This window comes from Mytilinidion resinicola (genome assembly GCF_010093595.1).
Source record: "Mytilinidion resinicola strain CBS 304.34 unplaced genomic scaffold BDZ99scaffold_13, whole genome shotgun sequence".
NCBI lineage: Eukaryota > Fungi > Ascomycota > Dothideomycetes > Mytilinidiales > Mytilinidiaceae > Mytilinidion > Mytilinidion resinicola.
This window is the reverse complement of record NW_022985449.1, coordinates 112,345-126,684: the sequence shown is the minus strand read 5'-3', so window position 1 is coordinate 126,684 and position 14,340 is coordinate 112,345. Positions and strand designations below refer to the sequence as shown.

The window sequence follows — 14,340 nt, the reverse complement described above, 5'->3', positions numbered from 1 at the left end:
TAACCCCTCTCGTTCTGGATACACGGTAGGGAGGTACGTCTGTAAGATATTTGACAGCGTCTGGCGTCAGGGCGTCTAGATGGATCGACGAATCTGGTTTAGAGGTTCAAAGCCAAATATACGTGGATAATGAATATTCATGGATGCACAATCTCTTGGTGCGTGGGTTTTGATCTATTTTCCCCTCGAATGCAGACTATGGAAATATATACAACGCTTGGCTAGAAAGATTTTACGGGAAGATTTCATGAGTGAGACATGAGCGCGTTACAACATTGGCTTCACATCATCGGCAACCTTGAACGGTGCCTCCGTCTTCGCCTTAACTTCGTCAACGGTAACACCGTCCGCAAGCTCGATAAGCGTGAGGCCTTCAGCCCAGTCGACATCGAACACGCCCTGTGCTTGATGTTAACCATGATTTCAAAACCTAGGGGACGATTACAACTTACCAACTCAGTAATAATTCTCGAAACACAAGCCTTGCCCGTAAGCGGGAACTCGCACTGCTTCAAGATCTTGGGCCGGCCCTTCTTATCCGTGTGCTCCATCGTCACCACCACCTTCGTGTTTTGCGGATTCGAGACAAGATCCATGGCTCCTCCGAATCCCATGACCTTGCCTGGCAACATCCAGTTGGCCAAATCTCCCTTTGCGCTCACTTGCATGGCACCGAGGATTGTGAGATCGATCTTGCCCGCCCTGATCATGCCGAACGACTCTTCAGATCCGAAGCACGACGCGCCCGGGAGCAGCGTGACGGTCTCCTTACCCGCGTTGATCAGATCGGGGTCTTCTTCACCCTTCGCCGGGTAGGGTCCGAGGCCTAGAATACCGTTTTCGGACTGCAGTTGAACTTCCACGGATGGGTCGACGAAGCTAGGGGCCAGCATGGGCATGCCGATTCCGAGATTCGCATACATCCCGTTCTTGAACTCCTTCGCGGCTCTCCTTACGATCCTCTCCCTCTTGTTCGCCGCATCTCCACTGCCGAGCGCCGCCATCTCGTCCTTGGGATCTTTCGCATTCACCACCCTCTCAATCCGCTTCTCTTGAGTCGCCTGGATCACACGATCCACATAAATCCCCGGCACATGGACAGCTTCGGGATCAATCTCGCCCGGCTCAACAATATTCTCGGCCTCCACAATCGTCGTCGTCGCGTTCCGCGCCATGGCGCCATTGAAGTTGTGCGCCGCGAACCTGAACTGCGTGTTCCCCAACCTATCCGCCTTCCACGCCTTGATAAAGGCATAGTCCCCCTTGATGGCCTCCTCCATCACATAGCTCTTCCCATCAAACACCTTGACATCCCGCGCCACACCGTAGCTCTCCACACTCTTATCAGCGCGATATTTCACCGCCAGCTCCCCGGTCTGCACCACCGTCCCAAACGCCGCAGGCGTATAAAACGCAGGTATTCCCGCCCCACCCGCCCTACACCGCTCCGCGAGCGTGCCTTGCGGCGTGAGCTCCATCTCGATCTCGCCGCCGAGATACTTCTTCTCGAGCGTCTTGTTGTTGCCGACGTAGCTGGCGACCATTTTCTTGACCTGGCCGGAGGCGATGAGCAGGCCGAGCCCGGAGCCGTCGATGCCGGCGTTGTTGGAGACGGCCGTCAGGCCTGTGATGGCGGGGGTCGCTTCGACCTGGTTGATGAGGGTGTCGGCGACGCCGCAGAGGCCGAAGCCGCCGCACAGCAGGGTCGAGTCGGACTTCATGTCGGCGATGGCGGCTGAGGCCGAGGGGAGCACTTTGTTGATTTCATGGCGGGCGCGGGTGGTGGAAAAGAGGCGGGCGAGGGGGAGGTAGGTCTTGAGATGGCGGTTAGTTTTTTTTGATGTCTGAGAGTAATGGGGCAGTAGCTAGAAATGGTATATCTAGATGGTATTACTTTTGAGGCAGATCGCGAGAAGTGAGCGGCTGTCCGCACGGAGAGGGTTATTGACGGCATAGCGAATTGATGTGTGAATGAAGCTCCCCAGGTCAATCACAGCTCTAGTTTGGGTCCTGTTCAACAAGAGAGGGAGACAATCACCAGGAGAAGGAAATGTAAGAGAAAGAACCGAGGGGCGGAAAGAAACGGAGAAGTAGCAAGTCACGCATGGCTGGGAGACGGGCCGTGTTTTATGAGTGAGGGTTGATGGAGCTCTCCACACTTCAGATGGCCCCTGCGTTAACCCCACACATCGGCGGGAGCCCATTTCGGCAGCTCGAGAGGGGACCTCTTTGACACCGTCTTCTGCACGACTTCTTCTTGTCTACGAACCTTTCATCACTGTCACGCGTCTACATTTTCTACAGCGCCTCCAGCCCAAGCATTCTTCTACGGAGAAGTCTTCTACCATAAGCGACAGAGCTTGAACCTTCGTGAATCGCTCCGGTTAAGCCTTCTCCCGGTGCAAAACTACCATCTACTACCTCCAGTCCGCATATAAGACGTCGTCCTGAATCGCTCCTTTGCAGCAGACGTGCCAGTCGCGGCCCGGATCGTGCTTATGACTCTCGGAATGCTTCGGTGCATCGAGGAGTTCGTAGGGCGGAACGCGCTCTCGGTCTGATTCCGCTCGGATGTGCGGCCTTATTGTGTTCCCTAAGTAGGTGTAGCCCAGCTGCCTCGGAGCATTTCGACGAGAGAATTGCCCCAGAATCGCCGGAGGGATTAGAGGGGGGTGAATACAGTCTTGTCTACTATGTTACTGTCTGAATGGTTAAGTCAGCTTTATTTTAGTATTTCAACGGAGTGAGCGAAGTAAGGTTGAAAGGGTGGGTTCTTGGTTTGCTCATTTCAACGTCCATCTCTTTACGTTCCGAAGTTGTGGGTCTCAGCAGAAAGACTGGAATAGATATCTCGCATAACCATCAATCAATAGTCATCCCAAACACTATCCATCTCCTCTCCCTCTTCATTTCGCCAAACTTCTTCTACGTGATCAAAATGCCAGATATCGTCTCTTGGCCTAGTTTCCCTCTCCCATCTCCTGACACTGTCCATTATACTATCGTAGACTGTCACATCTACAATCAAGAACGTCATCACTGCCTCTCTGTCTAATTTCTCAATACACTCCTGTGGAGGCGGGTGCCATGACCACCCAGCATATGCAAAGCCTTGCTGTCTCTCATCCAACGGCAGAATCCTCGATCGCCATATGCTGTAGAGGGAAATATCTCTGGCAATACCGTTTGCGATTAGAGTTCTGAGGTAGCGGAGACCTTCTTTCAGTATGTCGAGGGAGAGGAGGTCGAGGGTGAAGCGGAGGCGTTGGGATGGTCGCTCAAGGTGGATCCAGTCGTGCATTGCTCGTATTTCAGAGTGAAGAGTGGACGGAGGGTGGTAGGCTAGTGGCATTTTTTGGAGGAGAGAGACAGTAGTGACAGGGAGCTTACGACTGCATCGATGCCGCTCTTCTACTCTTATACGGGAGGTAGATTGCTCAAGTTGGCTAGCGCACAAGCTTCTATAAGGATCTCGATTCCTCTTCCTTGTGTTTTCATTGATCTTCCTGAAAGGCCGATCTTGCTCATTTTCGAAACGTCGTTGTCAAGAAGCCTTGTCGGGTTTGAGAAGAAGCAGCTCATCGCGACATCCACGAGGAACAAGGCAACCCGCTCCTTCTCCGTCCATCTAGGCTAGGTATGTTGGTTGCTGCGACTTCCTCCTTCGAGTAATACCACCCAACTCATCTTCCACGAACCTCCTCTTCCTTTTCACGACCTTAACGCACCAACTTTCTCAGCCTTCTTCTCACAACTTTTACCCTTGCAGAATTACCTCATAATCTAAACCACTTTTCTACCTCACCACGCCGCTCTACCTCTCTCCTAGGCGTTCCGTTCCACAACGATGTGGAACATCAACAAACCATGCGTCAAACTCTCCGGCCTGACCGCCGCGCTAGTGTGCCTGCTCTCGATTCCAGCTACTCTCGCCGATGGGACCCAAGATATGCGAGACCTGTCCGCTATCATAACCAACGCCGCCAATACTATCTGGGCACCGCTAAACGGCACAAACTACACCACCTCCGGTCCAAATGGCGAAGATTCTCTTGCTATTCTGCGTAGTACTATGGTAAGCCAGCGTCCGGGATGCTATGATGCAGCGGAAGAAGGGAGGGTGAAGGGGAGGTGCTGACTTGGCTCTACAGAGTACCGCGGATTTGCTGGGAAATGTTACAGGATCGGTGCTACGGTCGAAATTCAACTTGGACACTGATCAGGTAAGATATTGGTCTAACGAGATGTTTAGAGTGAGACACTAGCACCATTCATTTGGATCTTTCTAGCAGAACATCTCCCAAAAAAAAAGTCTAGATGACCACCGCAACCCGCTGACATAAACCTAGGTTAGCTTCGTAAATCAGAGCCCCGTGCCGATGAACGACGAATACCTCAACGTACTCCACCTTCTCATCCTCAAACCCTCGCTCCAAACACTAACAGCCCTAGTACATCGAATCCATCCCAACTCTCTCCATGGCCCTCATCGCCCTTGGCCGCTCCTGGCACACCGAACTCAACGCCCCTATCTACAAAGCCATTGACGCGCTATCTGAGAGCCTTTTTGTTCGTACAATACTCCCCCTTACCCAGCTATTCTCCACTACCGCATTTCACTGACGATCCCCAGGCCTACTCCTCCGACCTCCTTGAACGCGACCTCCTAACCGGCAACACCACCCTCCCAACGCTCCACGCCTCTGGCTCTCTCTCCAACGCTCAAGCCTGCTGGAGCAAGATCCTAAACTACCCCGGCGGCGATCACAAGAGCGGGCACGGGAGTAGTAGTAGCTACCACCGCCGCCGCCGCCGCGTTTCCTTATCTGCGCGCCGGGCACTCGCTCTGTACTTCAAGCCGGCCAACGAAAATGGAAACCCAGAAGCAGTCCACACGCTCCCCACCAGCCCGCGTGGCCCGTCTGATCCCGTCGTCAATCCCCATCGTCCCCACCGTCGAGGTCCCCACCGGCGCCGCCGCCAGCTCGTCACAGAAGACGGCGTGAACACCGGCGCCGCCCCCGCATCTGACCCGCGCCCCCGTCTCCAGTACCGGCGCCACGGCACCATTCCCGGCCGCTCCATCGTCCCATGGGCCTGATGCCGCGATTCTACATTCTGCGTCTCATGCCTCGGAAACTGAAGTTCAAGCTCGGGAAATGGAAACGGGTGGTCCATCCCAGGCTGTGGGTGAAGCAGCGGGTGGGGCGGCGGCTGATACGGGAGTCGCTGAGGAGTAGGCAGGTGAGGCGGTTGGTTTGGTGGGGGGTGAAGCGGAAGGTTGGGGATGTGGGGAGGAGGGTTAAGGTTAAGGGGGCTGTGAAGGGGTGGAAGAGGGGGGTTGGGGGGGTTAGGCGCAGGTTGGGGGATGGGAGGAGGAGTAGGGGTAGGTCGAGGCGGCCTAGTTTTGCCGGGTTTCAAAGCTTAAACCAGTCAACGAAGCGATGATACATGAGAACTGGGTTTGAGAGTGATAGTGAGAGTTGTTGATTTTGACTATCGTATCACCAGGGGTGCGGAGCCTCAAAGAGGCGATACAGTACAAAGATAGTGAATCCAGTCATAGCGCAGCCAACTGTAAAACTGAAACATTGCCACGCAGGACTCTCTTCTTGCGATCGTCGGCGTCGGTCTCGTGGACTCTCAACTAGAATAGTACCATACTGTTGATAGATTCGGTTTAAAGGTGCCATCACAGCCGCGTCGTTTGCCATGTCGGGAAGAGGGTCTTCGTGGTATGGAGGCGGGTGGTGGTCTGGATGGTGGTGGTGTACGATGGTGTCGGTGGACTTTGGAATTTGGAGAAAGGGCGTTAGTTTAGAGGTTGCTGGAGAGATAGATTGGAGAGGCATACAGTAGGGATATCAATGATTGCATCACCGGCTGTGGTCTGAGAGTGGTCGCCCATATTTCTTTCTCGTCCTTTCTTTTGTATTGACAAAAACTGGTCGCTGTTAAACGTGAAATAGCAATTTGGGAGGATATCTCTAAACCATACGAATGGAAGATGATGTGTTGGTTCAAGGCATCGAGAGCTTGCGGTGTTCAATGTGTTTGTGTTTTCGATTCTATTCTTAGGAGGCGCATGCGGCGCGGAACTTATTTGTAGAATTGAAGCCACAAAATTACCGTATAAGGTAGCATTTCCGGACGCCTTTAAGGGGGAATAGCAGCCTCTTAGTCAATCAATCTTCAAGCTAGCTCAACATTAGCCCAGAAAAGGTAGTTTACCGGGGTCGACTCAGTTTCCGCGCTAGGTCACCGGACGTGATGATATCTTGTATTGAACGGCGGTTACATGAAGTATTTGCGGAGCCCCTTCGCTGCAATACTTCGGAAGGGTCTGCGACACGGATCACCCGCGTTTTAGAAGGATGTTTGCTCTCTGGGCGGTTGCACTGGGTGAAACTGGTCCCGTATTCTAATCTGATTGGGTATCTTAGCTAAGTCAGCAAGCGTTTTGACCTCAGTCCTCCATCACAACTCACTCCAGCAGCAGATGCAGGTGATGTCGCGTCTGCCTTTGTCTTACGCGCAAAACAGTTTGTACACTCTTCCCCTCACGACATATGTAGAATATTCTACGCCGTGCCATCATCTACCTTACGGCAAACATCTTGCTCAAGATCATGATGGAAGTAGCGTCTAGCTCTTTTACGGCTACAGTTGTAAGAGTGCCAATACTAATGAATCGCATCATCTGACTAAATAACTCAAGTTCGTGCGACGTCTGCCTTTGGACGAGTGTTAACAACTACTCTCCCTTGGGCGCCTACTCGCATCCTACGCAACATTACACCATGCTGAGCCCTCGAAGTCTAGCTATCCAAACGGTCGGACTTGCGCTTCGGCGGCTCCGCCTCATCCTCGTTGTTCTTTGAAACATTCTTGCCGCGAAGCTTGCAACCTTGCCGGGAGTACCTAAATACGCCTAGCCGGGCTAATTGTTTCAACACCATTACTCGACGCAGTAACATGATGAACATCCAGCCCGCCTCTCAAGTAACCTCTCTTGGAGAGTCCTCAAAGTGAGAGTCACTAGGCTCCTCGCAGTCAATGGATTGAGCATATTTAGGGTTCGAAATCAGGATATTACATTGCCAGCGAGGGATACCCAAATAGCACTGGTTCTTCATGCTCTTCCCAGCTTTCTCAAATGCGTACATGCGGTGCATGCAACACAGGAGAGATTCTGAAATAGATTTCCGTCATCTGTACACCTACGAACTCGGGTTGTAACAGCTACAACCTAGGATCAACAACTCATACGGTTCACGGTCACCTACGTACAGACTTGGAGTTGCTGGCATAGTAGCTGCCTACATGCCTAGCCAGTTACAACTTCTACAGAGAGGGGTTGGGGTACGGTGGCCTACCCTGCCTAATGCTGCCTACTGCTGCCTCCAATTAGTGCTTCTGCCTATGCATACAGTCACTTCCTACGTAGTATATAGTTTGGCCTTCGGGCCCCCGAAATAAGACAGAGTTCACATCAATTTTCAACCTGAGTCCTCCGGAAATCCGATTCCCAAGTGTCTCTTGAGTGCCCATCCCTTTCCTTCTTCTTTGTTGAAACATCGGACAAGTACACGTAGCATCGAGTCGCGTTATGGTACCAGAGATACATCGAGTTGATAGCATTCACGAGTTCGGGGAAATCCTTCTTATTGATGCAGCAGTTGTCGACCCAAATGTATTGCAGGCCATCCTGTCTCGCCTGTTCTCCACAGAACCGGATCTTCTCGTATCCAGGCTTCTTCTCGCCCGTGCCATTTATCATATCCTCGAAGGTAAATTCCTCAGTATCCAGTCCCCATGTATGCGAAAGTATGCCATAAGGAGGGCCCGGTCGTCGCCAACCAACTTTTCAGTGAATCTGAATCCACCCCTCTCGCTGCGTATCGAGGTCAACAGGTGTAGACGCAAAATGAGGACAAACAAAACTGTTTTCTAGAGGCGAAACTGGTTGGAAGAAGCTGGTTTGGACAGCCTCGATGAGGCATTCGTGTGAGCGCCCGATTTCCGTACTACAATGTAATAGCCTGGCTGCACAGCCCAAATTTTGGCGAAGTGACAGGGGCGAGCTTACATATTCAGGGGGGGCGGGAATATCCCGGAAAGCCCGTTCTATAGCTTCAAAAGACGTGCAGAATATTGGGCAATTCAAGGGCCTAATCTGCGATCCTCTCAAAACTCGGCCAATCATTGCGGTAAAGAAGAATATGTCGCCGCCGTCTCCAAAGTGGTACAGACAAAATGCAGTGTTGATGATTTCAAGGGATAACGGGATCATGAACTAGACAAATTACGAGGAGTCCGAAAGCTACAGACAAAGCCACTCTAACCTCCAATTCTGCCGCAATAATCGTTCAGGTCCTTTACCGACTGATCCACGTGTACGGATCGTAGTAAGGTGGCACCGACAGCCTCGTTGCTACCTCAAAGGCATTGGATGTGTATGAGATCATAGATCATTGCGGAACCGGCTCGCGCTAATAGGTCCGACTATAATTGTGGCGATGCGGATGATCTGCGGAGGTGGGAAGCGGCGAGGAACGAAGGCGGCTGCGTGGGACGAGGAGTCTCGAAATGGTTCGATGATGAGGAGCTCTGTGGCTACTAATGGCCAGTTCTGAGACGGCATCCAGGGTGATGTGGTGATCTGATGGAGGCACAGTTGTGAAGTGGATTGGGGGCTGAACAAACAGCACTTGGCATGCAAACGGCCAATCACGGCCTTTGAATTCTGCAATTGAAGGTATTATTGCGGAAAACCATGTCAACATGCATACGCAGGAAAGATTGACTTTAAGGAGACTCTAGTCAAGGGCTGTATAGCATGCCTCCGTAATCTGTATTCACTGATTATGCTATTCTTACGGAGCTATGCTTCTAATAAGGTTCTCAATATGATGCTAAGGGCACCGTTTCTCGGCTTGGAAGCTTCTTTCTGCAACTTCACCTGGGTAGCTACGTACTGGGCAGCTAGAACTACGCACTGGGCAGAGTTTTGCAGATGGCAATCAAAGTTCTTCTGACATCTCAGTTTCTCTCCAATGGCATGATAACTCCTGCGTTCATGCCTCGTCGTGCGGTCCCAATTAGGTTCTCACTACAGTCAGCGGCGGGGCTACTGTGTACAATATGCTAACGGCCAGGCTGGGTCTCATAAGCACTTTAATAGTGGACCTTTCTGCGAATGGAGCCTAGCAGTAATCAGTCGACACACAACTTGCCGGGTTTTGATGCTACCGAGCGCCTGCTCAAACGAAATGCCCAATCGTGCGAGACGGGGTGTTGGTCACCGATTGTCGCGGCTATTCTTAGGCAGCCCTGAGCCTAGCACTGCCTCGTTTGAAGCCCCCATCTGACGTCGAAGAAACTCTATATATCTCATGACCATCTTCCCTCCGCCATACCTGATCTTTCCACCACTCTGGAAAAACTAATTCCCGAAAGTTCGACCAAGGATTCTGACGCTTGTTTTCTTCACATCCAATCTTAGCTCTTGACATTCACATACCTCGCATTGGAAAGATGGCACTTCCTCCACTTAGAGAAAAAATTGGCTTTTTCCCCCAGCACATTGCAGGGGGGACGGAGACATTGGTTCTCAAGGGTGGGTCAGCTGTGATGGTTGTTGAAGTACGGGTGACATCTGCTAACAGTATCCCAATTAGAACATGTCATGTCCCTCTCCGGCGACTCATTCTCCATCAAAACTGCCGATGGACGTCCAGTCTTCCAGGTTAAGGGGGATGTCTTGTCTCTTTCCGGCCGAAAGCACCTCATGGACGAGAAAGGCGAACCCATTTTCGACATCCGCAAGGAGGCAAGCTCCCAAAAGCCAGATCTGACAAACTCCTTGAACTAACCTCCTACAGCACTTGACTTTCCACACGACCTACTACTGCGAAGACCCCTCGGGAAAAAAGATCTTCGAGGTCGGTTCGAAGTTCTCACCTCTGGGCAGCAAGGCCGTCGCCACATTTACCTCCTTTGATGGCAAGGCCAAGGAGCTGGAAATGAAGGGCGACTGGCTCGAGGTTTCTGCAAACATTGTCGACTTGAGCACAGGCGAGGTGGTTGCCAAGATTGATCGTACGCTGCTCTCGGGCAAGGACATCTTCTTCGGGCAGCAGACTTATGCCCTTACGATTGCTAAGGGAGCCGACATGGCGTTGATGGTGGCCATGGTTATTGCCTTGGACGAGAAGAAGGAGAAGAAGTAGGAGATTGATCTGGACGGCTGCTTGAAATGGTAATACCCTGCCTTACATGGCGAGAATAGATTCTGAGATTGCGGGAGTTTGCTAGTGGACTCAGGAGAGGACATCAAATTGAACTCTTTTCTATGGCTTTGCAAACTACTGAACCACCGTGATATCACAGGGAGTCTGTGATAGTTGCGTGTCCCGGATCCCGTTGCCCGACGTGAATTTCGAATCTCCTTCATATTGACATCCCCCGAATTGAGCAGACACTGGCTTAGTTATGAACTCTTTGTTAGCTTGTGTACAGTGTCCACTTATCTCTCACTATTGAAGATCAATTCCTTGCAGAAATCCAAATCAGATGTAGAGCGACGGTCCTGACCAAGCTGACACCTCTCTGATCTTCCGTACCCTAGACGGCGTTGTGCTGGACAGCCTCTTAGTGACTCGTGCTTTCTTGTGAGATGGAACACGAGCCACGCCAGAATACAGCTAAGCTGGATTTATGTTGATGTAAAACTTCAGTTCATGCTGATACGAGATATGGTCAACGAGATACGGTAGGAGGGTAGAATATGATCCACAAGAGTCATGCCCCTCAACCAAAACACCTGCATGACTCGCCAACCACCACAATATTTTCATCTCCGACTCACAGCTCCAAGCACCATCTTCTCCAATTCCACACCTCGACCCCGGAAAATGGACCCAACCACCGACCCCGCCTTCTCCGTCGCCCTCGACGAAACAGCCCTCACAACCCAAAGCATCCTCCTCGCCGCCGCGCACCACGACATCCCCGCCCTGCGCGACCTCCTCCGCAACACCTCCGCCAACGTGCAAGACGCCGAGACGGGCTTCACACCCCTCCACGCCGCCATCGCCGCGTGTGAGCCCTATGAAGAGGGAGGGCCAAAGCCTACAAATGGTCACACCAACGACGACGAGGAAAGCGAAGAGCGCAAGAACGAACTTGACGCAGCAGCGCGCACGGTGAAGTTCTTGTTCCAGAACGGGGCTATCTGGAACGATTTGGATAGCAAAAACGAGACGCCAGGGTGCGTGGCTCGGCGGCTGGGGCTGAGTGAGATGTATGAGATTGTGGTGGATGCGGGGGTGCGGGCGGAGTTGTTGTTGGCGCGGCTGGACCAGTATCAGATTCTCGGTGACCAAGGAGATTCTGAAGAAGAAGAAGAGGAGGAGGAGGATGACGGGTTTGAAATCATTGAGGCCGAGGGTGAGACGGAAGGCAGCAAAGAGGTGCAATCGGCTGAGGCTGTAGTGGAAGTGGAAGACCAGACGAACGGGGAGGATGTTTCGACTACGAATCCGAATTATTTGGCTTCGCAGCTTACGTTTACGGAAACAAGGATACTGGACGACTCTGCGAATGGGGTTATGATGGCCTGGGAGACGACGCTCATGAAGCGCTCGGCGGAGCTTCTGTTGCCGTCGAGTGGTCTCCGCGTCCTGAACATTGGGCACGGCATGGGGATTATAGACGGCATCTTCCAATCGCTCAATCCGTCTGCTCATCATGTTGTCGAAGCACACCCTGATGTGCTAAAACGAATGAAGGAAGAAGGATGGTATGAGAAGCCAGGTTTAGTCGTTCACGAGGGACGATGGCAGGATGTGGTGCCAGCGCTCGTAGAGAAAGGGGAGATATTCGACGCTATATACTTCGACACGTTCGCTGAGGAGTACAAGGCACTCAAAGAGTTCTTCACGGAACACGTTATTGGGTTGTTAGCTCCCAAAGAAGGCAGTGGAGAAGGCGGGAGGTTTGGGTTCTTCAATGGTATGGGTGCGGATCGACAAGTGTGCTATGATGTGTACCACAAGGTAAGTTTACGTGGCCGTTTTCGTGAAATGTTTAAACTAAATTCTATCAGATTGTTGAGATGGAACTCTTCGAAGCTGGATTCGATGTCGAATGGGAGGAAATCGCCGTCCCCGACCTTCAGGATTCCGGCGAATGGGAAGGTGTGAAAAGAAGCTACTGGGCACTCGACAAATACAGGCTACCAACTTGCACTTTCATTGGTTGAACGAACCGAGGCAGCTACGAAGTACACCAAAACACCAACGCTTAAACGAAGCAAGAAATCAAGCTCTCCTGCCGCTCAAATCAACGGAAGAAAGGCGTTGTATCGGCTCTTCTGCGGGTCTAGAATCTGCCTCGCTTGCCATGCTCCGGCTACAGGAAGCCTTTTCAACCCTTCCTCCTTCAGGTCCTCCGGTACATTTTCTGGATCGAGAAGCCCGACCTGAAGCAGCACAGAGGCTTGGTCCCAGTACACATGCTCATGTGTCAACTTGCCGCCTCGCACTCCGACAATGCTGACCATTGCTATCTCGACTTTCTTGTTCGTTGGCGGTACGTCCGGTAGGATCCAATCGACTTCGTTGGTGTGGGTGAAGGACACAACCATTTCGTCGACTACGCGATCTACACCTATCGTCCGGGAAACCAGGCGAATCTTAGAGTCTGGGGTTATGGATGGGTCGAAGTAGTCCCGGTAAAAGACTTCAAGGTCTTGGGCGCCGATGCCTCCGGTGAGAGTAGGACCATGAGTGACATGTGGGTTCTCCGGAACCATCATGTTCACCATCTCGGACCCATACTCATCATCATATAATTCGGTAGTGAATTTCACTGGGAAGCATTATTATCAGTTTTGTCGTTGTTGGCCTTCGTGGAGATGTATCTCACGTTGTAGACTCCTATCCCAGGTGTTTTCGACCTGCGTTCTCGAGTCCAGTTTGAAACCCTTCTGCACGCACCCCAGTGTCCTTCCCCACGCCAACCCCGCTTCCACTCCCTCAAACTCAGGCTTCGCATGCTCTGCAAAACCCGGCGCCGTTCTTGAGTATCTATAGGACTTGAACTCGGTCGGCGGCACGACCTGTCTTCCGGCAAGATGCACCACCAGCTGTAGCTGTGAGGGATAGCTCGCTCGCGGATTCGGGACCGCTGACGGGTAGTAGGCGACCAAAGCGCACAATCTCGGCATCGGCTTGAGAGCGGCGCGGAGAACTAGAGAGGCAGCTGTGCCGTAGGCGATGAGAGCATACGAAACACCGAGGGGAAGCTCATTATGGAGGGTCTTGAGTTTGGCGAGGTAGGCATTAGGGTCAGCTGTAGGACTGTAGGGGAGGTATTTTGTTGTGAAGCCTTAGTGTATAGGTCAGTGATTATGTCTTGGGCCCATTGGATAGGATAGTTCTAGTTACTCTAAACCAACGCACCTTCTTCCTTCCAATACCTAAGCGTCGTCTCGTCGAACTCCTCTTCGTCGCCGGTGATCCAGACCAGCGGCGGTTTGGCATTGAAGCTTAGAAATCCTGTAGTGCCATTCTGTGTCGCGTTGCCATTGCTGAGAGACATTGCGTTTTGACTTCTGCTGAAGGTTCGTCCTGGTGCTTCGTTTGACGTATGAGTGTCGCTCGCGAGAGGCTTGAGCTCAAGACCGACTGAATCCAAGCCGGTAGAAGAATATCTTGTCTAGTCTAGCTACAAAAACTAAGACCAGGAAGAGGAGAAGGATTTCCATGAAATGTTCTGAGGACTGCAAGCACGCTGTGGTCGGAAGACGTGAATTCAGGAGCTGGAAGAATGAGAGAGAGCTTGGAAGGCAGCGGGGTGCTGCAGCTTGGAGCGGGGACCATTGGCACATATATGCACGAGGAAGCGGGCACGGCGGGTTGCGCAAGCTTGCCGGCTTTTGCAGGGTTACATCCTGTCACTTCTTGGCCGAGAGCTCCAGGTGGGGAATGATGATGTCGGACGAAACGTGGTGGAGTGGAGGAAGCTAACGATCACGTGGTGTTACGTCACTGCTCGAGTTCAGTTCAGAGGACATGACTGCATCCGCCTCAGCTGATGGCAACGTGGCGACATGAGAAGCTTCGTAAATGATAGAGCTTTTTAGAATCAGCCCATTCTGACTTCTAGTACTGACGAGTCACGTGATACATAGCTCAACAACCATCTTCTTCCCGGTCCAGTGGCATTTTCAACCGCACCTTATCATTATTTGCAAATATTCAATCGACTTCTTCTCCAGAGAAAGCTGACTTAACGAGTTCAAATTCAGCACGACTTGAACTTGAAGAGTTGGAC

The 14,340-nt window shown here is 52.0% G+C and overlaps 9 protein-coding genes across 9 annotated transcripts; 4 read left to right on the top strand and 5 right to left on the bottom strand.

The window, feature by feature from the left end:
* Positions 1-120: 120 nt before the first annotated feature.
* BDZ99DRAFT_419968 (3-oxoacid CoA-transferase) lies at positions 121-2,132 on the bottom strand. Its single transcript, XM_033716908.1, has 3 exons — positions 1,895-2,132; positions 453-1,814; positions 121-399 (listed from the first exon to the last, which is right to left on the bottom strand). The coding sequence occupies exons 1-3, from the start codon at positions 1,952-1,954 to the stop codon at positions 268-270; spliced, it is 1,554 nt and encodes a 517-aa protein (XP_033574558.1). The 5' UTR covers positions 1,955-2,132; the 3' UTR covers positions 121-267.
* A 520-nt stretch (positions 2,133-2,652) lies between these two features.
* On the bottom strand, positions 2,653-3,429 carry BDZ99DRAFT_535018 (uncharacterized protein). The gene has a single exon (XM_033726549.1). It carries the CDS (start codon positions 3,350-3,352, stop codon positions 2,867-2,869), a length of 486 nt encoding a protein of 161 aa, XP_033574557.1. The 5' UTR covers positions 3,353-3,429; the 3' UTR covers positions 2,653-2,866.
* Positions 3,430-4,316: 887 nt separating this feature from the next.
* BDZ99DRAFT_464528 (uncharacterized protein) lies at positions 4,317-5,263 on the top strand. Its single transcript, XM_033720341.1, has 2 exons — positions 4,317-4,569; positions 4,634-5,263. Exons 1-2 carry the CDS (start codon positions 4,480-4,482, stop codon positions 5,099-5,101), a joined length of 558 nt encoding a protein of 185 aa, XP_033574556.1. The 5' UTR covers positions 4,317-4,479; the 3' UTR covers positions 5,102-5,263.
* A 233-nt stretch (positions 5,264-5,496) lies between these two features.
* BDZ99DRAFT_464527 (uncharacterized protein) lies at positions 5,497-6,063 on the bottom strand. The gene is made up of 2 exons (XM_033720340.1): positions 5,855-6,063; positions 5,497-5,789 (listed from the first exon to the last, which is right to left on the bottom strand). Exons 1-2 carry the CDS (start codon positions 5,906-5,908, stop codon positions 5,505-5,507), a joined length of 339 nt encoding a protein of 112 aa, XP_033574555.1. The 5' UTR covers positions 5,909-6,063; the 3' UTR covers positions 5,497-5,504.
* Positions 6,064-7,226: 1,163 nt separating this feature from the next.
* On the top strand, positions 7,227-7,510 carry BDZ99DRAFT_464524 (uncharacterized protein). Its single transcript, XM_033720339.1, has one exon. The coding sequence runs from the start codon at positions 7,324-7,326 to the stop codon at positions 7,477-7,479; it is 156 nt and encodes a 51-aa protein (XP_033574554.1). The 5' UTR covers positions 7,227-7,323; the 3' UTR covers positions 7,480-7,510.
* A 45-nt stretch (positions 7,511-7,555) lies between these two features.
* BDZ99DRAFT_346461 (uncharacterized protein) lies at positions 7,556-7,843 on the bottom strand (the record flags this gene model as incomplete). Its single annotated transcript, XM_033714441.1, has 1 exon — positions 7,556-7,843. A coding segment is annotated over one exon (288 nt), but the record flags the coding sequence as incomplete, so codon positions are not given.
* Positions 7,844-9,204: 1,361 nt separating this feature from the next.
* On the top strand, positions 9,205-10,485 carry BDZ99DRAFT_464522 (uncharacterized protein). Its single transcript, XM_033720338.1, has 4 exons — positions 9,205-9,619; positions 9,681-9,832; positions 9,885-10,261; positions 10,310-10,485. The coding sequence occupies exons 1-3, from the start codon at positions 9,538-9,540 to the stop codon at positions 10,230-10,232; spliced, it is 582 nt and encodes a 193-aa protein (XP_033574552.1). The 5' UTR covers positions 9,205-9,537; the 3' UTR covers positions 10,233-10,261; positions 10,310-10,485.
* Positions 10,486-10,833: 348 nt separating this feature from the next.
* BDZ99DRAFT_446317 (arginine N-methyltransferas-like protein) lies at positions 10,834-12,265 on the top strand (the record flags this gene model as incomplete). The annotated part of the gene is made up of 3 exons (XM_033717965.1): positions 10,834-11,428; positions 11,468-12,059; positions 12,110-12,265. The coding sequence occupies exons 1-3, from the start codon at positions 10,917-10,919 to the stop codon at positions 12,263-12,265; spliced, it is 1,260 nt and encodes a 419-aa protein (XP_033574551.1). The 5' UTR covers positions 10,834-10,916.
* Positions 12,266-12,340: 75 nt separating this feature from the next.
* On the bottom strand, positions 12,341-13,605 carry BDZ99DRAFT_392149 (NTF2-like protein; the record flags this gene model as incomplete). The annotated part of the gene is made up of 3 exons (XM_033715770.1): positions 12,341-12,873; positions 12,940-13,392; positions 13,467-13,605. The coding sequence occupies 3 exons, from the start codon at positions 13,603-13,605 to the stop codon at positions 12,341-12,343; spliced, it is 1,125 nt and encodes a 374-aa protein (XP_033574550.1).
* Between the last annotated feature and the right edge of the window lie 735 nt (positions 13,606-14,340).